Raw genomic sequence first — 21630 nt, forward strand, 5'->3', positions numbered from 1 at the left:
GCCGCCGCGGCCCCGCCCCTGCCGCCAGGAGGGCGGCCGCGCCCGGCAACAGCCCTCCTGCGGCGCCGGGGCGCCGGCCGCGCTGCGCGCATGCGCGGCCAGCTCCAGCGTGAACCACTCAGGTTCCGGGGCCCGCCAATTCCAGAACCTTCTGGAACGCTCATGCTCGCTGAAGGTCAAAGTTGAGCTGACCTCACTTCCGGGCAGGTAGCCGATCCCGGGAGCTGGCGGGCGCCGCGCCGCGCGCTTCGCGGCGCCCGCCGGAGTGCCAGCCGCCTCCGGAAACGGGACGTGGCCCCGGGGCTAAAAAATAACCGGCGGAATTAAACGGGGCCGGGGCCGGGGCGGGGGAACGGGTCCCGCCCCGGGGCGGGGGCACTGGCGCGCATGCGCTGGCGGTGACCTTTCTCACGTGCGCCTGCGGCGGCCGGGTCACTCGGTGGCGGGGAGTGTAGCGGCAGCCATGGTGAGTGCCCGCCGCCCGCGCTCCCGCCCGGCGCGCCCAGCGGCGCGACGGGGGAAAGGGAGGGGGGGGGACGACGGATGGCAGTCCCCGCAGGGCCCGGTGGCGGGCCCGTTTCGCCGCCGGGGCCTCTGAGCAGCCCGCGGCCGCGCTCGGGTGTTTCCTCGGCCTGCCGCGGGGCTGGGCTGGGCTTAGCCGAGCCGAGGAAGGAAGGAAGGGAGGGAGGGAGGGAGGGAGGGAGGCGACGGGCTCGCCGGCGGCGGGCCGCTCCCTGCGGGGGATGTCCGCAGCGGTCCGGTAGCGCCGCAAGGTCACGGGTAGTGCACGGAGTAGGGAGGGTTAGAGCGGCTGGCGCGGCGGCTGCGGGCCGGGGCTGCGCGGGGGCTGCCCGTGGTTTCCCGGCTGCCTCGGCGAAAGGCTGTCGCCGGCCCTGGGGTACCGGGAGTGTCCCTCGCCGCGGTTCTTCCCTGCGGAGCCTGCGGGGGAAACCGAGACGTTTTGTGCCGCGCTCCTTCTCCGCGGTCGTATGTCCGGCTGCTTCGTTCTGTGAAGCACGGGCCATCTCCAAAAAAAAAAAAAAAGGTGGTTAGAGACGTTATTTTCACCGAACGAAGGTGATCCCAAGCAGCAGGCTTTTGCCTCTGCTGTTTTGCATCGTCGTGGTAGTAACGGTAGCTGGAGGGACGTGCATCTCTCATGTGCTGTCTTCTGCTCTTCGTGCTCTGCCTGTAGTTTTGTTGTCTCCCGATTTTAAAGCCTGTGTGTATATTGGTGCGTGTCAGTAAAGGGCGTATGGACGCCAGGCCTTTGTTTCTAGTTGTTTCTACGATCGTGGGCTCTGGGTACCTGTCTAGTGGAGCACTACCTCCATGTGACTTGGCAAGTCGCCCTATCTTTCCTTCTAAATCAAAGCAAGTTCCTTCTTCCTGACCACTGCAACTTGTTGGGGTTTGGCACTTGCATGTATCACCCAAGCAGCAGTAAGTAGTTGCAGAAAAACCCCACACCAAAAAAACCCCCAACCCACCCTAACTCTGCTTAAGCAGAGGCAAATACTGAAACAGTCAAGGTAGAAGTATGCCTACTTCCCTATTTTTAGGAGCTTAAATCTAAAGCTTTTTATAAAGTTTCAGTCTGTGTTTAGAGGTCAATAAAGTAAGAGCACTCTCACATCAGACTTCAAACTTTGGAGGCTGTATGTCGTTTTGTGAAACGCTAAGACTTGAAAGTACCTGAAGAAGACTGACATGGGGTACCTGGCTAGACTTTTGCTTCTTTACTATAAAACAATCCGCTGCAGGAATAAAACCACAACTGTCCTAAGAGGTCCCTAATCATCTGAATAAATATGGTTCATATAATCAATAATTATGCTCTAACTAAGGGTTTGGAATTAAAAGCTTGTGGAGCTTTTCAGCTGGAGGAGGTTGTTGCTCCGTCTGGTGATGGTTTATTCCCCTAGCTGGAGTACATCTTCCTGCAGCTGAACTGTCAGGATTGCCCAGCATCTGCTTGGGTCTTTAGCAATTTCTGATGAAATCAAAGGTGGCATATGTTTGCTACTATTAAAAATCAATGCTAGCAGTTTTCTTAAATGTTAATTTTTCTCAAAAGAGAAATCACTTTGTTTTGGGGTTTTGGTTTTGGGTTTTTTTGCTTTTTAATTGCATTTTTGTTGTAATGTGCCTCATGTTACAATGTACGATTACTTCCACAGGCAGGAAAAGCATTTAGGAAATTTCTTCCCCTCTTTGATCGTGTTCTGGTTGAACGATGTGCAGCTGAGACAGTAACCAAAGGAGGCATCATGATTCCAGAAAAAGCTCAAGGGAAGGTGCTACAAGCGACAGTAGTAGCAGTTGGATCAGGAGCCAGAGGAAAGGTAAATACCCTGAACTGTTACATTTGGATAGAATCAGCAATGGTGTGGAGGTAGCTGGAATAATTATCATAAGAAAGGGATGGTTGCAGTGTAAATGCAGTGATACCTCACCAAAATGGATGATGGCAACAACTGAAGTTGGAAGTACAGGTTCAAAGAGGAGGTAGAAATCTCAAGTTCTCCTGATTGGGTCTGACTTTGAATTCCAGCATTCCTTCCATCATTTGTAAAAGGGAGAATACTTGCCTTTTCAAAATTAGTATTATTTATTGACACTTATAAGCAGATTTAAACTGCTTGTAATGGTGTGGGTTTTGGTGTTGTTGGGTTTTTGGTTTGGGGGAGGTGTCTGGTGTTTGTTTGGGTGTTTGTTTGTTGTGGGGTTTTTTGTTTTTTTCATTTTGATTGGGTTTTTTTTTGGTTTTTTTTTTAGTTTTAAATATGTGAAGAGTGTTTTGGGGGATATCTTGTTTCATAACTTCTCAGCCAAAACCTTGGAGGGCTGGCAGCTTTCTTTGTTAAAATGATTACATGCCCGAGTTTCTGTGACTTGTGAGCAGGGTGGAGTCCCAGAAGTGGCATTTGCTGTCATGTGCTGTGTAAAGTACCATTGTCCATAGGGATTAGGCTTACTGGACAAAAGAAAAACATGAATCCAAAGAAATAATTTTATGTTAATTTTGCATGTTGAATACACGTCTGGAATCATAAAAAAAGACAGTCTTCACAAGACTGCCAGTGGCTATGGGCTTCAGCATCAGAATGGGTTTTTCCCCACCAGAGTAGTATTCAGCTAGTAGCAATAGTGGAAAACAGGTTAAATTTCAACTAGGGCATGTTGACTCAGACTTTTTCTTTACCATGGGTCACTCCATACATACCATGCTGGTTTGTGTCAATACCTGATTTTTAAAGCTTTATATTGTGAAATGGTTCATCAAAGTAACGAAGATGGGAAGGTACTTTTAACTGGCACTTGAAAAAATTAGCCTTGGCTATAGAATATGGAAATGGACTTTCTCCCTTCATTTTAGAAGGGGGTTTGATGGTCTGTCACGTAATTTCTCAGGTTTCTTTGGTGGTTTTTTTTCTTTAAGTGAAGGGCTATTCAGTATGTCAAGCAAGGACCTCACAGTTGTATTTACACTCAAAACTAAATGAAAATTACTTATTTTCAGAAAATGACTGTAGTTCTGCTGCCTGAATATTGCAGGACTTCCATGCTTGAGAATTGACTGGTGTGCTTTCCTTCCTAGTAAACCTGTATATTCTAGTTTCACTATACAATGAAAACACAGAGTAGTTGTGATTTTTCTGAATGTTTTATCATTGGATCATTGTAGTTTGAATTCTATTACATCTGTCTATATTGTGGAAAACTAAGGATTTCTTTTTTTCTTTCAGAATGGTGAGATTCAGCCAGTGAGTGTAAAAGTTGGTGAAAAGGTTTTGCTACCAGAATATGGTGGTACTAAGATTGTACTAGAAGATAAGGTAGGTTTCCCAACTTTGTGAATGCAAATTAAGCTGGTTCCCAAAATGCCAAACGGCCAGTGATAAATACTGTAGTTAGTTCATAGTGTTAGCAGCATTCAAGGAATGCAGTTGTTCATATTAAAATGGGAGCAGCTGAATCCAGCCAGCTTCTGGTACCTGCAAGTAGTACTTGCTACTTCCACCCCTGCTTAAAAGGAAGTAACCAAGGAAACCTCTGGCCTGACCTTTGCTGAGTGGACAAAGTGGCTCTATATGCCAGTGATGTATTAGAGGGAACCCTAAAAGGCTTTGAAATTACTGGGGGTATCCTTGCTTTTGACAGGGAAAGCTTGCAGAACTGTCTTCTGATGGTTCTTGCACTTCCTACTACTAAAAATAGTAATTTGGTAGCTTTCCCAAAGAGTATCTTATGAACAAAAAAGTCTTTTGAAGAAGTCAACGTGTAAAGCTAGTTGTGGTTAGCTCACTTTTGATTTTGTACTTCATGACTGTGGTAGCCCTGACTTCAGAACAAGACAGTATTTGCAAAACAACCCCCCCCCTGATTTTACAGGTACTAATATTTCTTTTCTTTGCAGGACTACTACTTGTTTAGAGATGGTGACATTCTTGGGAAATACGTGGACTAAACCTGTTGCAGTATCAGTCATCCATTCCACAAAAATGCTGAAATTTTTCTTTCATCATGTAAATAATGTCCTTTGTTTTATAATAAGTAGGCATTGAGTCGCTGAAATAACTTGTGATCTTACTGTAGTGATGGAACACAAATAAAAATATGTACAGTCAGAAATCAGTTGCTCTTGCTTGAGTTCCATTGAACAGTGAAATTCAGACGACCACCAACCAGCCTTAATTATTCCAAACAACATCATTTTATATCCTTATCTCTGTACTGAGATTGTAAAGGTCTTTACAATAAACTTCTAAAACTATTCTGCTTCTGTCTCAGTTTCTGCTATTGCTCAGTGAAACTGAGTCTCAATTGTGTAATAAACTAATCTCTCTGAAACAATTCAATTGTATTAATACATCATTTTCCCTAAACTTGTAAGAAGTTGGGAGATGAGTTTAAAAGGGTTATCGCACAGATGCAGCGATGAAGGGGACTTTGAGCTAGCTCCCTTGCACATTGAACTTTATCTTAAGGTAACAGGGGTTTTTAGCTATTGCTAAGGCAAAAGAAGTTAAGACATGAACACTGGAAGGTTAATGCACACAAACCACCCTGCCACAAATGGCCTGTCCTACAGCAGTCTAAAAGGAGCTTGGTACTAGTGGCACCTGTGCTAGAACAAAATCATCCAGTTCACAGTTGAAGCAGATAACAATTACATATCTCTCACTGAATTTTGCCAATAGAAAACAAGTAACTTCCTTCCAGCAGTTAATCAGCCAGGCAGAATTGGGGCTGATGCTGATCTTAAAGCAAATTTTGTTACTGATTACTGTCTCAGGCCAGATCTCCAGCTTTCCTATAACTTAGTAGAGAGCATTTACTTAAGTCATGCTGAAGCAATCAAATTTGCATGTTTCTAACCACCCTGTCTTGCCTTGGAAAAGGATTCACAGTTGCTCATGCAGGAGTACACAAACCTGCACTTTATACACTGTGTTCCTAATGATGCTTTCAAAGTTGGTATGCATACATTGATCCAGTGCAGTTTAAGAACATACACTGCCTTAAAATGTTTTGATGTAGTCTTATGTGAAATAAATCAGTGTATGACTTACTGCTACTGCAACTTTAATAGCAGTAGCTAAACGGTCCTTCTTTCTCATTCTGTTCAAGTTGTTAAGAGATCAGCAGTGCTAGATAGATATACTATGAGGCTTATTCTGGAGATACCAGGAAAGGGCTGTAATGAAAAATACCTCAGTAGCTGCAGTGGGGGACTTCAGCTTTGATGTATTCTGAAAATATTTTCTACTGGGGCAGTTTTGTGCCTTCCCCCAACAGCTAAACTTCAGCACAGAGTTGAGCTGGAGCCACTTCTTTGCCTGGATGCCAACTATCACCTGGCTATTCCATTAGAAGCTACATTTGGCAATCCTGGCTGTAATGTCCTTTGCTCCCCATAGTTGTGGGGTGTGCTGCTTGTTGGCTTGTTACCACCTACCGGCTTTGGAGCTGTAGGCAAACCAGGCAGAAGTTACACTCTGCAGGTGGTTAAACTCCCACTGAACTATCTGCTAACAGGGAAGATGCTAAATTAAATTAAAAACCAGTATGTTTTGGTATAAAAGCCCTAGTTCTTGAAATCTGCCCTGTTGGAGTTTTACTTCAGTATTTACAGCAGTGCACTTTACAGCTGAAACTTAAGGTTATCACACTACAAGTATCTTGAAAGACAACTGATTGTGTAATGAAACACAAACTGATTGAGAAGCGTTATCTTCCACTAGAGCAAGCATGCCTTTTTCTTCCATGATAAGGTAGGTATTCTGGCGTATTCACACACCAAAGAGGAGAAGGTATTTAACAGGAGTTACTATGGAACTACACCCCATCTCAATGAGAAAAAGACGGTGGGAATCAGCTTCCAATGAGAGAAATGTTTAGGCCTAACGTTTCACGGTGTTTACAGTTCTTCTGTATGAGCAGCCACTATAATCTGTGGGGGTGTGATCTGCGGGCAGGTGACCCGGAGGTAGCACGTATCCCCTTACTACTTGAACTACTTGCCTTCATCCCCAAGCACTGTACTCCTCAGCCAAGACAGCACCAGTGCACCAGCCCACGCCCCAGCGGGATCACACTGAACTTGCACTGCAGTGCTGCCGAGCATGCACCACGTGAGTCTGTCTCCCCCAGCTTTTATCTCTGACCCATGCTTTCAGCCCCAAAAGATTTTCAGCAGCTTGTTATCATGCTTATTTAATAAAATATTTAGCATGGCTGTATCTATTAGTGTTTACATAACTGATTGAAAACAAAAGTCACATTTTCCTGGAAACCTTCATGGAAATAGTTAATTTATGGATGTGTGTGTGTGGAAGCATTCCTAGGCCTAATCAAACGGAGGACACGCTTGAACATCTGCTGGATCACTGGACAGAGAACATTTTATTCTTGCACCATGAGGCTATCGCTGCAAGCAAGGACAAGGTGACGTACATAGCCAAGGCAATCCATCTGCTGTTCCTGTTTCTTCGTCCATGATGGCATGCCAAATTCTATATCCCTCAGGTTCTATAGAGGAGGACAGAATCAATCGCAAATGCTCTTTTCTTTGCTGTGTTGTTCCTGTAGGAATTTAGACTTCTTTATTCCACTGTTTTCTAGACTATTTCAAATCTTCAATTTTGGCAAAAATGTTACATATTGCCCTACCTGGTTTTGGCAAGGGCATACAGTCCCTCCGAGCCTTTCCTCAGGCTGTCTGAGTCACAGGTAAAAAAGATGGACTCCCATCTACTTTTGCTACTTTCCTAACATTCCAGAGCAACTTCCATTAGCAGCAGCTATACTGCTTTCAGAAAAATGTCCTCATTATGTTATCCTCCCATAGGAAGAAAAGGATGAATCTTCTACTCACTAGCAGAGAAGAAAGGAAGGCCAGGTCCCTAACAGCACAGGAATACTCAGTAAGATTTTGGCCAAATATTCCATTTTTAATTCTTGAAGGTCATGAGGCAATGAGGATCAGGTGAAAACTAAAAAGTGAAATTACTGTTGATCAGATTTTGTTTAAAAACAACTTGAAATCCAAAAAACCAAAAATAATGGGCAGCTTTCGGGAATACAGGGTTAATTATCAAGGGGCAACAGGAGACAGCTACAGGCTTTAACACCTTCATTAAGAAACACTGCAGATTGCTTTCCTTTTTCTGCAAACCCACGAGCCAACTTCAGACTGAACTAGCAGATACATATTTCTCCCTGAGAGGTATTTCTTCACAGCCAGATTTATTTCCATTTTAGAAGCAAGATGTCCATGAAATAAAAGTCAGGGACAAATGGAAATGTCAAATCCCCAACTCTTCTGTGCTTTAGATATCACTTAAACCTTGAATATGATGATAGAAAAAGGACAAAAACCCCACCAAACCACCAACCCAACCCAAACAAAAAAACAACCAAACAAGCTGCTGAATTTTAAGGGACTTAAAACAGCTAGAATTGCTTTTATTTTGGGTGGGACTGGCTAATTAAAATATCAATCTCATAAAAAATTAATGTTGGATTACAGCTAATCTAATGAGATAATAGGAAATTTGTGTACCCTTCATTGTAATGCACCAACTTCTCCCAACATTATAAACTTTTTCATGGTTTCTTACACAAAACTGCTCAGTTCCACATGACTCAAATAGCGAACATCTCAGGGGCAGGAATGCTGACCAGGAGTAAAAAAGTAACTAATGCAAACTGAACTCAGGTGCCTAAAGTTAGGAATGCCACCTCTGTGTTACAGTGTAACCGAGCTGCCATTGCTGTCACTATAAACTGCTGGTTAGCTGGGTGTGTGCACCCAGGCAGGAGATGACCCCGTTACCTATTTCTCATTGCTCACACATTGTCCAGTTTTTAGCTCTAACCTGGCCTCCAGAACAAGGTGGGATCCTGGCCATGGCATTGCCCAAGCAAAACAAGTATTCAAAATACAACTTGCTTTCTGATGGGAAAAACTAATTAGAGATTTTTCAATGCTTTCCATCCAGAAATGTTTCATGTACACTGACTCTCATTGGGTAGAGGTTTTAAGGTGGGGAAGCACATGTTATTTAGAGCAAATTAATTGACTGAGTGAGGGAAACCACACCTAGCATTCACTCTGTAAGGCACTGGAATTAGGGGCAGCATCAGGTACCAGCATTCTCCACTTTTCAGGAAACAAGACACAACTGCAACCATGTATTTATTGATTGTATAAGGGGAGGTATCTCGTCTTTACCTTGCTGCTCCTTCACGTGCACAGACAGAAGCAATTCACTCTGACTTAGCAATTCTGTAATTCTTCCTACCGTCTATTGCCTAGAAACAGAGCAGTCTCCAAATAATTTTCTTCTCACTCATCCTACAGAAATAATATGAACCGCTCCAGCCTTCCAAAATGTCTACTGGCTTGTAAGAGGGACCTACTTGTCAGCCAACTATAAGCCAACAGTGCCTTTTTTCCCAAATACAGTCAACACATGTTAACACCCGACTTAGTAAACCTTGAAACCCAAGCTAGCTCTGTTTTCCATTAGCACAGCAGTCTCTGACCTCTGTACACAGAACTCATGAGTCTGGCAATCCTGCCTTTGAAGACCTAGAAAGGCTTCATACCTACTTTGTCTGAAGTGTTTTGCCCCAAATCACTGTTGTTGGGTTTTGGTTTTTTTTAGTCATTATTCTTAGCCTTAACAACCATCTCTCTTCAATGTAAGACTTTAAATAAAAATTCACACCCTTACGGTTTATGTTGTACAAAACTGTACAGACTCAGTTGTGTCGTGCCGAGACTTGTATAGAGCCAGCGAGGGCTGATGTTGTGGGAGAGCATGCGCAGTCAGGTGCTGACAGAGGAATACCGATGAAACGGGATGAAATCGGAAGAATGCATTTTCTCAACAACCAGCCAGCTCGTTAATCTCTGGAGACTTCATCTCACAAAACCAACAGCTCTGCTCACCGCTACACCCCTGTCCCCGTGGAAGCGGCCTCGCTGTGCCGCTCAGGCTTCCTCGGGCAGGCACCGAGAGGCCTGGATGAACAGAAAGCGGCAGGAACCGCCATTAGAACTGTCCCCATCTCCCGGGTGTGGGTGTGTGGGGGTGGCGGTGGGGGGGTCGTCCCTCACGAATGCAAGTCTCCCAGGAAACCTCCGCTTTCGAAGAGGCTGCCCGCACGGCTCTGCGCCACAGAGCGGCCCGAGCAGGCGGGGAAGCGGCCGCGGCCTCCCCGGGCCTCCGGCCCCGCGCGCGGGGGACGGCTCTTCCGCGCACCCCCGCGGCCGGGAGAAGGAAGAGCACGTACCCGGGCCGGGGCCCGCCTCGCCGCCCACCGCCCCTCAGGGCCGCCTCACGTCTCCTCTCGCGAGAAACGCCACCCCACCGCTCCCCGCCGCGCGGCGGCCGTTGCTCGCCCGTGGCGGTTCCGCCCCGCCCCTCCCCTCGCTCCTTCCCTCCCTCCCTCCCTCCCTCCCTTCGGCGGCGGCCGCGGCGGCAGCCGCAGCGCCCGTTCCTCCCCCTCGCCCGCCGCCCCGCCCGGCGCTGCCGCATCCGGGTCCTGGCGCCGCTGTCACTATGGTCATGGCGGAGGGGACGGCAGTGCTGAGGCGGAACAGGCCGGGCACCAAGGCCCAGGTGAGGCGCCGGCCGCGCGGCCCGCGGTCGGCTCGCGGGCGGGGACGGGCAGCGCCGCCGCCGCCGCCGCCGCCGAGGCGCCGGGCCCGGCTGGCCGCCGGGGCGTCGCCACGGGCCTCGCCGGGCCTACCGGGGCCCAGCGCTGCCCGCCGGGCCGCCGGGGCGGGCAGACTGCGGCGGCGGGCCCCGCTCCGCGGGATCGCTTTGTTCCCCGCCGCCTGGGCGAGACCCGGCCGCGGGGGAGCGGGCCGGGCCGGGGCGGGTCGGGCCGCGGCGGCGGCGGCGGCGGCCGCCTTCCCGACGGGGCCGTTGCCTCTGGCGGGCCCCGGGGGAAAAGGTCGCTGCGGCACGGGCTCCCCCGCGGCTTTCCGGCGGGGCGAGCGCCGTGCTTCCCTGGGGCTTCCAGGCTCCGGATGAGGAGCGAAAGTCCTGTGGCATCCAGCCGGCCGCCGGGACCGAGCCGCGTCCCGCAGCGTGGTGGCTGTCGGCGGCGGCGCGCTCCGCCCGTGTCGGTGCCGGCGGCGAGGGCGAGCACCGCTGTGAAGTAACCGGGTGTTAGCTGAGGCAAAAGTGCTGCTTCCCAGATCTCAGGCTTTCTTCGGGCAGGGCTGTTTTTCTAATACTGCCGATGCGTTGCTGTTGTTGCTATTAAAACGCTAAATACATCATCAACCGAGTGAGGTCACTCTGTGGCCGTAGAAATGGACTTCGGTTGGGAGTTGTGCATCGTCAGATAGACGATACCTGGCCTGCTCATCCGGAGACATCAGTCATCCTTCCCTTATGTAACCTGCTGCGCGCCTCCCAAAGTGAACCTGGGCTGTTGTCAGATCCTTTTTCTTAATCAAAACGAAATTGACTTATTTCTGGGCTTTCAAGGTCGTCTCGAAAAGGTACATCTCAAACATGTAAGCTACGGTTTTTTTAGATTATTTCAGAGATGTAATCTGCTGTGAGGCCTTTATGCAAGACTCTTTCGCTCTGCTTTTGTGAGGAGAGCTCATGGTCCGAAACGGCGCAGTGTATGACATGATGTTGTAGGAGAATGCATCTCTTTTCTCCTCCCGTTCTTTGTGGTAATGTACAGAGGTAAAATTATTACACAACCCTGTACATCAGTTCATTCTGTACGTGTTTAATCTACGAAGGAAGTGGAACGTTGTGTGCCTTCTGTTTGATAAATTTGGGGTATTCTGAAAAACAGTAAGCTGGACATAGACCTAGATTTGGTCAAACGTTATAAAACGTAAAGTTCATGCAGGTTGAAGAATTTTGTGTTTAGTGATGCAATCATAGGATTTTTTTTTTTTGTGTGGCTGTATTTATAATTTTGGATGACACTGTGGCGTAGCTATTCAGTATCTAAATACAATTACTTAATGATATCTCAACACTGGACATTCACGATAGATACTTTATTTAGAGATGACCGTATTCTCTCAAGAACAGATTGCTAAGCTTCACAGTTGGAACATTTTCATTGAGTTGCTGTGTCTACTAGGATGGCTATGGGAGGCTGATGTGCAGTATCTCTGGATAGTAAGAGAGAGCAGCACTAAATTTTATATGTGAAAAATGCAAGGGAAGAAAATGCATCTGTCTGGGATGATTGTAGTTGCAGCAGCTGTGAACTGCTGCAGAACAGTGAAGTACAGCTGGATCTGAGGTGAAACTTCAGGAGGGTTTTATCATTAACCGTATTAAACGTGGTGGGTTAGCAGAGCTGATAGGCATCCAGTTATGCAGCATACTGAGCATACCAAAAGAATGTAGTACCAAGTCAGGCCAACAGTGCATTATATTATCTCAGTTTAGAGAAAATGTTTTCAGTGGTGTGTTACTAGTAGAATATATTGGGATTTTTAGTTTTATAACCATTGTATAATGCTACTCTCTACAGACCTCTTCCCCCTTCTTACATGGTCTAAGATGTGAAAGGGGCACTGTATGCAAATATTTAAGAGATACAGGCTATACAGGCTATATACAGCAAGATGTGGGGGAGAGACGATGTTTATAGTATGCCAAGTCACACAGAACTTTCAAGATGTTCTACTATTTTAACATTACGAGCACAAGACCTATTACACCCTGTTCTTGCCAAGATTATGAGCTGCTTCTGTTAAGATGTAGCTTCCTGTAATTGTACAAACTACATCTGTTTCCCTGCATGTTCAAGCTTATTGTAGGTTGTGCACTTTTCTTCCTCCCCCTCTATTTTTGTTAAACTGGTTTCAACTTTTTCTGACAGGATTTCTACAATTGGCCTGATGAATCCTTTGAAGAAATGGATAGTACATTAGCTGTTCAGCAGGTATTCTTACTTACGTGAAATGTTGCTAATAAGTTCAGTTTCCCAAGTTTTGTATTTTGGTAAAAAGAAAAAAGCCCAGAGAACAGGGCATGCTATTTATCTGCTTAGTATATTGCTGCACAGGAGTGAATTTCGTAAGCACCCTACATATATTTCAAAAATTGTAATTATTAATTTTGTATGCAGAAATAACTAGAATTCCCATGTCTGGTTTAAACAAATCAGATATAAGAAAATAGTGGGGTTTCCTGCGGGGTTCTTTTGTTTTGAGATGGATGTTGTAAAAAAGCTGTAAAATTTACCCATTCTTTTGCTTTTTCTAATTGAGGAGAGGCATTTTTCAGATCTGGCATTTTTTATAACAATTTTCTTATCCTGCCCATCTACTCTTTTAAAACTTTTTAGTCCATCAGTCACTTCTTAAGAGAAAAAGTAAGTCCCTCAAAGATGTAATGTCTTAAATATACTGTGTTACTATAATTGCAACAAGATCTAGATTTATTTTTTCCCCTCCTCACCTAGTATATTCAGCAAAACATAAGGGCAGACTGTTCCAACATTGATAAGATCCTTGAACCTCCTGAAGGCCAGGATGAAGGTGTATGGAAGTATGAACATTTAAGGTAAGAATCCATCTTTTGTCAACCTAGTCTCCCAATTCTAAGTTTGTTCATTGATAGTGGTAGTGAGTCTTTTTTAATAAGACAGATCAAAGGTAACTTAAATGGAACTTGATATTTCTGCTAGTAAATATTTTTATACTTTGGTATTAATTATTATCTGAATTCCTTGTTCTTTCTAAAGATTTATGATTCACTCTGATCTAGTGAGTTTGATGTTTTTTAAGAAAATGTTTGTACCTCACTTCAAAAGTTGTACTAGCATGTTTTGAATGTGAAAATATAGTCATGAATTTCCATAGCACTTTCTCCTAGTATCATCAGTTCTTCATCTGCACTAATTGAGAATGTGATTTCCAGATGCTCCCAGTGCTTTTTCTGAAACTTGCAGCAAAATAGGCTTTAGCTGGGAAAGCAAGAGTACCTATGTCTTGCAGTTCTTTTTCTAGTTGTAAGGAAACTCAAAACTTTTTGTCCTTCTCTCAGTTTGTTTTATGCAGTATAATAAATACATTCAGCCTACATGGTTTGTACCTGAAAGTATTTTTCAGTTGTAGTGTAGGTTCACACCCTGTTCATACATATGTAGTAATCCTTTTTTCCTGGCATTAATTTAGTATCCTTGTGTCCTGATTTTTTTTTTCTTCTTCTTTTTTTTTTCTTTTTTTTTTTTTTTTTTTTCCTTCTTGTAAGTACTTTATCAAATATGCTTTCAGGAATAAGAATAGTTCTAAGCTACTCCTAGACTTATATATCCTGACTTTTTGCCTCCCATTTTCTTTTTCTCTCCTCTGGTTGGGAACAGTTCCAATAGACACAGGGAATCCTCAGAAGAGGAAAAAGTACATACAATTGCAAAAGACATTTTAAGAATTTCCCGTCCTTTCACAGACACCAAAAATCATTGTAGATTCATAGAAGTGACTTGTTACTAAATACTTGTCACTTTTGGAAAACTTGTTGAAGTTTTTCTTGTAGGATGGAGGGGTGAATTCTCTTAAGTTAAAGAATGCACTTTCAGGTACATTCTAGTGAAAGCAGTATTTCTAGAAGTCCCACTGTAATGATCTGTGGTGGGGTATTAGCCACTTGATTGATCCGGAGGAAGTACACCTTAGAAGGATGGAATGATCCGAGCTATATGAATTTAAAACTTGCACTCTTAAGAAAGTAATTTTCTTGAAGTGTTCTTTAATTTTTTTTTACCTGTATTTGTGAAATAGCACTTTCTTCCATAACAGAGTTGGTATCTTAAATACTTCCACTAAATTATTTGTTAAGCTCAGCCTCTAGTGTCATGTAAGAATTAAAATATAATTGTTTTGCTGAATAAAAAAAATATGCTGGTGTGAATTCTGTTTCTCTCAACTTGTAGTCCTTCTATAGTGTGTTAATTCCTAGCCTGCTGCCTTTTCAGGTGTGACATCAGGTAAAACTATTTGATGGTATTCTTTAACTATGATTTTTTTCATGGTCTGATGTATTTTTCCCACTTTACAAGAATAATTTCCAAAAATGTTGAGAGATCTGTGAAGAAGATCAGAATGTATAACCTTGCTTTTTATAAGATGTTTCCAGTGGGAAAACAAATTGTTGATTTTGATGCTGCTGTGTTCAAATTTTTTTAGACAATTCTGCCTTGAGCTCAATGGACTAGCTGTCAAGCTTCAGGTAATTATTTTCTTCCTATTTTTATGTTGTCTCAGGGAGGAGACTCTTTTTGTATTGTAAGATGCAGAGTTTGCAGGGCTTTCTTCTAAATTGATACACATAGACTTAAGCAGTGGTTTGAGGTAAGAGTATTTTAGGGTTTTAAAGACTTCTAGCAAAAAATGCTTTTTGGTGGGGAACAAGGCAAGGAAGTGATTTGAAAAGATTAGCTCCTTTTTGCTGTTGGGTGGTTTTCATAACTGAACAATTGTTTTAACAGAGTGAATGTCACCCAGACACATGTACTCAGATGACAGCAACTGAACAATGGATTTTTCTTTGTGCAGCTCATAAAACTCCCAAAGAGGTATGGATGTATTTTGGAAAAGTGACCCCATTTATGTAGGATTTTCTTTCACATTTCACGTGTTCATGGGGAGGCCATTATAGCTCGCTGCTTAGTCAAACTGAGAGCTTATGTGGGTTAAGAATATCACTTGAGGTTTCCTTCTTTCCCATTCTGTAGAGGTTTACAAAAGAATGGGATGAGGTAGGAACAAACTGCTTTTTGCTGCAGTATTAGAGACTTCGCGCATTCCCCTCTTTTCTCCCTTAATTTGTGTTGAGACAGCCTGAAACTCAATGGAAAAAGGTCTTTGTTTAATTGAAAGAAGAGTGCACACTGAGAATAGGCTGTCGTCTTCAAACTTTGGCCTCAATCCATAGCACTAGGCATATAAGCCTGACACTCTGAAAGGGATTGCATGTGCATGTTCTTGGTGAAGTTGCTCCTAAAAGGTAGTGGAGTCATAAAAATACTGTATGTTGAGTGGGTTAGCATCGTGGCAGTAGCTTGTCTTCCTGACTGTCCAATTACTTTAAACTTTGTTCAGATTTCCTATTGAACCACTTAATACATCTTTTATTTTTTTTTGCCTTCAGAAGGTCTTTCTCTGTTGCTATTGGTTATGGTGATAGTGCAGTCTGTCGTATTTATCTTTGTATTTCAAATTCCAGAATAAGGTATTGTTTCTTCTTAACCTTACCCTTTTTGTCCTGTAATCTTTTTGTTTTGGTTTGGTTTTTTTTCATTTCCTGAGATGCCTTGATTTAGCTCTGAAGGCCAGCTTCTTTCCCACTCCCTCCTTTTCACCCTCATCCTCACTCAGTATATTGGCATGCAGCAAGTCTGTTTTACTCAGCTAGACTGGAGAATTTCAGGCTGCTTTTTATCTCTGATCATGCATCATTCATCTGCTGTTTTCCATGTCAATAATAGCTATCAACTAATGGTCAGGTAGTGGGTGATGCAACCTTGAACTGCTGACAAAAATGTACAACTGAGAAGTCTTCTTTGTAAAACTGGGGAATCGCAAAATGGACAGACATTCCTGCTCTCAGTCTGTCTCGGTTCATCTTTACTTTTTTTCCTTCTCCTCTACGTGTACTTGATTGCAGAGCCAGGGCTTTGCTTGTTACACACTTAGCTACACTAATGATTTTGGTTTTCTTTGCCAAGATAAAAAGCATTGATATACTTAGGTGCAAGTTTGGCTGTTTTTTTGTTTTGCTTGAGTTTTTTTGATAAGGTGTTAATTTAGGCTGTAAAAGAAAGCATCTGGCAACTTAACTCTGTGGGAAACAAATGAGCTGTGAGGGAATGATTGTCTTTCCTTTCAGTGTACTTCCAATATGTGTTCTTACTATACAGCTTTACTTAAGGAAATGCATAAAATTCATTACTCATGCATAATCACATTTCCATAGTAACTTTTTTCTTGAAATAATTTACATGGGTTGTGAAACAGAAGAAAGAAATAGCTCACTTAAGGAGGAAGCGTACTTAGACCTTCAGAGAAGCTATGTGAAACTTCTGGGAGTAAAAATGACCAGTGAAGTTAAAAGCATCAGGAAACATAATTAAAATGTTTCTCTTCAAAGAAGTATAATGACAGTGTCATGCATGCAGTCATACATGTGCTCACTCACTGTCTATTTTTGTAGTGTCCTGCTATAGACTACACCAGACACACACTTGATGGAGCTGCATGTCTTCTGAATAGCAATAAATATTTCCCCAGCAGGTAAAAATGCTTTCTCTTGGGAGGAGGGAAGGGAGTAGGCGGCACCTAAACACTTACAAAGCACATTGAAAGGCGTAATGCATTTTTCATGGACTACCATGGAAAATACCAGAAGTCCTGCACCATGTGTCACTTGATGGTAGGCCTGTTGTCACTTTTAAGCCAAGGAAGAATTCCTACGCATTCAAATAGTTTGCCGTTTACTGGAGCTGGCGGGTGCTTTTTAGGTGGAAACTGTTTTACTAGTATCTGTTGGTGTTATGGGGCTTCCACTGGAGTAGTGCCAACCTAAATAACAGGATGGCCTTCAGAGAGAGATGCAGGGACTCGAACGACTTGAACACTACAGCACTGAAAGCCTCCAGAAGCTGACACCAATCCACTGTGGGACATCAGTGACCAAGACTGAGACAAGAGACTGAGTGTACTGAATGAGTAGCCCACATGTTGGATCATGGAAACCTAAAACTGGAGAAGTCAAAACTGTGCTTCTCTAGGAACCCAGCATTGTCAAGGAGGTACAACAGGAAGTCTTTTTCCCTTTGCCCATCAATGTTAGAAACGAGAAATCCAGCCCTTACCAGAATAACTGATGATGTTTAACTACAGGCAAAACTTTTTTGGTAGTTGGAGTACAATTTTTAAATTTGGAGTATGCATCAGCGTTTTTATTTTCCTTCCAAAAATAAGCAATTGCAAACAAAGTTATCTGCAACACTTAAGTCTAAATTTCACGTGTAATTATATATTTTAACAATCAGAATTCATGTCAACATGTATCTTGGTAGTCGTTTCAGTAGACCTGTTTTGTAACCTTTCTCCTGGTGCTTACAGGGTTAGCATAAAGGAATCCTCTGTAGCCAAATTAGGATCAGTGTGCCGAAGGATTTACAGAATATTTTCACATGCTTATTTTCATCACCGGCAGATATTTGACGAATATGAAGTAAGTAGTTTCAAATCACATCTTGAAAGAAGGGCATCTTGAAAGAAGTTACAGTTGTGATGTAATTGTGTTACATGTTTTCTTTTAATCTTGCCAGAAGATCTGCATCCAAGTGAAGTATTGATTGTAGTAGATTACAGTTTTGTAAGAACTGAAATGCTGTTATACGTAATTTATGTAATTAGTTTACTCAGTTATGGTGTCCCTCATTTGGATGAAAGGTCAGAATTTGAGGTATTATACAAACAACTCAAATTCATCTTATTTTAAAGATTCCTGAATGTATTCAAGCACTTGGTATAGTTAGTACTGCTTATGTATATGTTTCCTATATGTTACACAACAGTTAAGGAATTAAATTGTAAAACTACAAAGAAACTTGAGTAACTGGTGGCAGCTTGGGCATCTCCAGTAGATTCCAACTTTTTTTTTTTTTTTAAAATGGAAAAGTAGAAATTAATAGATAGAAAGGAGGTAAGCAGTATAGCTGGATGTAGAAGGAAACCTTTGCCAAATCCCAGTTAAGGTTGCTGAAACAGCTATGGAATGGTTGTGCCCTGTTCTGCTGGGGATGGTGTATGTGGGAGGACTTTCACAATGCCTTAAAACTTTCTTTTGGAGAGTGGATCAGGACTACATTGATATTTGAATATATTCTTGTCTAAGTGCTGTTAAATTCAGCTGTGACTTAAGCCTGAACTTCATTGGGTTTTTTTGTTAATGGCAATAACTATAAGCAAGCAGTATAGGGAAGATTTAAAAGAAGTAATATAAATTTACCATTTAAGCATTACTACTTCTTTCTAAGGCTTGTAAATCTAATGAGGCAATTACATATAAGCAGGGCTTTTTTCAGTATGTTCTCCTTGATTGTTTAAAATATTCCTCTGTGTATATTGTTTTTTTTTCCCTTTTTTCATCTCCAGAACGAAACTTTCTTGTGTCACCGGTTCACTAAGTTTGTGATGAAGTATAATCTGATGTCCAAGGATAACCTGATTGTACCAATTTTGGAGGAAGAAGTGCAAAATTCAGTGTCAGGGGAGAGTGAGGCATGATGGGAATGGCAGTACAGAAGCCTGTACTGAATATAAACAAAACATTAATTATGCACTGTATATATCATTTTAGACACTTCAATCACGTATTCTCATAGCTTTGTTTAGTATACTTTTTGTATGCTGTGTGCATTGCCTTTTAATATGGGAAATACTTTTAAGTTATTCATGAGCTGTATATTCATCAATGTGGCACTCATGGTTTTTAAATAAAAGTAGTAGTGTCTGTTTATAATGCCTGTTAATAAAAGAATTTACAGTTCTCTAAAATTGCTGCTAAACAATCATTGAATCACAATCCTCAAGATGTGTCTGATTGGGTGGGAAAAAAGTGAGATTAAGATTTTCACAGCAAGCCATTTTTTAATGCAGTAGCTATATTAAGTCTTAGTTCAAAGATTATCACCTTAAATATATAATTCTGCAGGAAGCTTCTTGCAATGTAGCTTATTCCTAATTTAGCTTTTATTTTTTTAAGATGGCTTTGAAGATATACTTTTGGATGTGCATGTTCCTGTATGTGTATATCCAAATACTAATAGGATCTATAGTATTAGTAATACCAAAAGGACAATTCCACTATGCTATTGAACATATATATTCTTGATAGACATCTAACTTTCTGGACTTGTTTTTTTGTTAACAGTGAAGGTTTGTGTACAACAGGGGACAGGTTCTGTCCTGTTAAGGCAGACGTCTGCTGTTCTCCAGTCCACAACTTCTCTAAAGAATAACTGTGGCAGAAAAGTCAATGGCTTATACCTGCGCATATTCATGGCAACCGCTTACAGACTGTATCTCATAAATACTCATGTTACACTACATAACACACTACCAGAGTCTTCGCTTGTATTTCTAGTAAAAACATTCTTAAGTACCTGAGATACTGAACCTGATTCTTTGCGAGAGTTAATCATGTTTTCAACATACATTGTTTTTCTTCATTCACCTGAATTGTATTATTTGACAGAAAGATTTGGATTCATGCTTCTGTTCCCTATCAGATGTTTATTTCAAGTTGTGTTTGCAGATTTGCAATAACTGACAATTTCCATGAGTGCTGCTTAATTGCGTTATGTCTAGACTGATAGAATTAAATATTTTGGAGATGACTATAGCAGACATACTGCTAAGCGTACATTAATTCAGGGTCTAAAAGCACTAGCAGTGTTCTTCTGTTAAATGAATTTTGCTTAGCTAAGAAGTTAGCTGGTTGTTTCTCTGAGGTTGCCAGGAGCCCTCTTTTTATTTCTTTAAGCAGGTCACAATGGGCTAACTCCGCTAGTTTCTGTAATCTATGCTTTGTTTTCTATGTTAGATTTACCTGGAAAGAAGGGAGTCCACCTATTTTTAATAAGTCTTTTTTCATAACATACTAAACATGCCTTAAATTCTATTTTTCTTTATATGAATCAAGCACACCTCAAGCAACTGTACCACCTGGATGTAAAGGGAATTTAAACACTGAGAAAATAGACTAAGCTTAAGTACTTCAACAGCTGTATTCTTCAGCAGCATCTTTTGTCTTATGTTTATCATTGTATGTAATTGTCAGCAGGGTAATTGCATGAGATGTTGTCCAAGTGAAAGTAGCTTTAGTTACTGTCTATACATGTAGCTATAACTTGCCTTGTATAGACTAGGTTACTTGATTTTTCAAAAGTTTGTACTGCAGGTAGGAGGGCTGTATTCTGGAGGTAGTAAAATGTATTTAGTTTTGTTACAGTCTGCTGTAGGACCAGCCATGGTGTGGTTCTCTTGTACGGTCACTCTGCATGCTTGCATTGGCCATGGTGACTGAGACAGGCAAAACATGTAACTGGTGTTGCTAATTAAATTTCCTCTACCGACCTGAAGAAAAATTATGTGGTGGTCAGGACTGCATTAAAATTTCAAACCTCTTTTTTCTTCCTCTTATGCTTTAACAGTTTCACTTCAAAATAAAACTTGGGAAGTTTTAATCCTGTTATTCAGATTTGCACTGTAAAGTTGACTTGCTATACTAAGCTGATTTCATATAAGGCTTAAGTGAAACACTGCTTGTATTTTCCCTTGCTATTGTTTACATGAGTACTACTATGTACACACATGTGCCTGAATGGTACCATAAAACTTCAGTTAGCCTAAGCAAACCATTGATTTGTCTAATAAATATTGACAGGTTTAACTTAGACTCTACATAATAGGGAAACAGAGACTGTCTTTGAATTATATTGTAACAACAACAACAAAAGATAAAATTAAACTGTTTCTTTATCCATACTGCTATATTTTGGCAAGTTATTCTCATTTTTTGTGTCATCCAAGAACGCAGGCTGAGTGCTTCCAAGAGAAAGTTCAGTGCTCTCTCATCTCTGCTACAAGGTGTGCTGAAGTGAAGTTGTATTTCTTCTTTCAAAAATAGAGAAATACAGTAGTCATTAGCATCTTGAAGTCAGACCTCAAATTTATACATCTCTCAAATTGGAAAATGCTGGTTCTACAATTAAAAAGTAAAGGAGATCTAGAAGAGTACCTTCCAGATATCAAAATAAGCACATTATGACAGCACGTCACACATTGTAAGCAAAGGATAACTTTCAAATTACTTCTTCCTTAGGCACTGAGGTTTTTCCTGATGTTTGGCTTAGCATATCTTGCAACAAGTCAGCCGCAATGTTTTTGCTACTTTCAAGATTCTAATTCTCTCAGATGTTGTCAACGTTCTTCTGCTTGAACGGATCAGAGCATGTCACCAGACCAGTTCCTTTAAACCACTTTGTCTCTTTCAGGTTATGCCTACCTGAAGTCAGGAATGTTCACTTCTTTAATTCATAGCAGTT

At 42.3% G+C, this 21630-nt stretch overlaps 1 protein-coding gene across 5 annotated transcripts; it reads left to right on the top strand.

The window, feature by feature from the left end:
• The first annotated feature begins 181 nt into the window (after positions 1-181).
• Positions 182-21063, top strand: LOC126044830 (MOB-like protein phocein). 5 transcript variants are annotated; one of them, XM_049815447.1, is made up of 9 exons: positions 182-466; positions 2181-2345; positions 12388-12450; positions 12973-13073; positions 14699-14741; positions 15001-15087; positions 16725-16804; positions 17639-17750; positions 18677-21063. In XM_049815447.1, exons 1-9 carry the CDS (start codon positions 464-466, stop codon positions 18806-18808), a joined length of 786 nt encoding a protein of 261 aa, XP_049671404.1. In that variant the 5' UTR covers positions 182-463; the 3' UTR covers positions 18809-21063. The 5 variants fall into 5 exon arrangements, with proteins under 5 accessions (XP_049671404.1, XP_049671248.1, XP_049671329.1 ...); XM_049815102.1 differs by lacking the exons at positions 182-466; positions 2181-2345 and adding an exon at positions 9978-10136; XM_049815196.1 differs by lacking the exons at positions 182-466; positions 2181-2345 and adding an exon at positions 10619-11029.
• The last annotated feature ends 567 nt before the right edge of the window (positions 21064-21630 follow it).

The sequence above is a fragment of the Accipiter gentilis genome, chromosome 1 (genome assembly GCF_929443795.1).
Source record: "Accipiter gentilis chromosome 1, bAccGen1.1, whole genome shotgun sequence".
NCBI lineage: Eukaryota > Metazoa > Chordata > Aves > Accipitriformes > Accipitridae > Astur > Astur gentilis.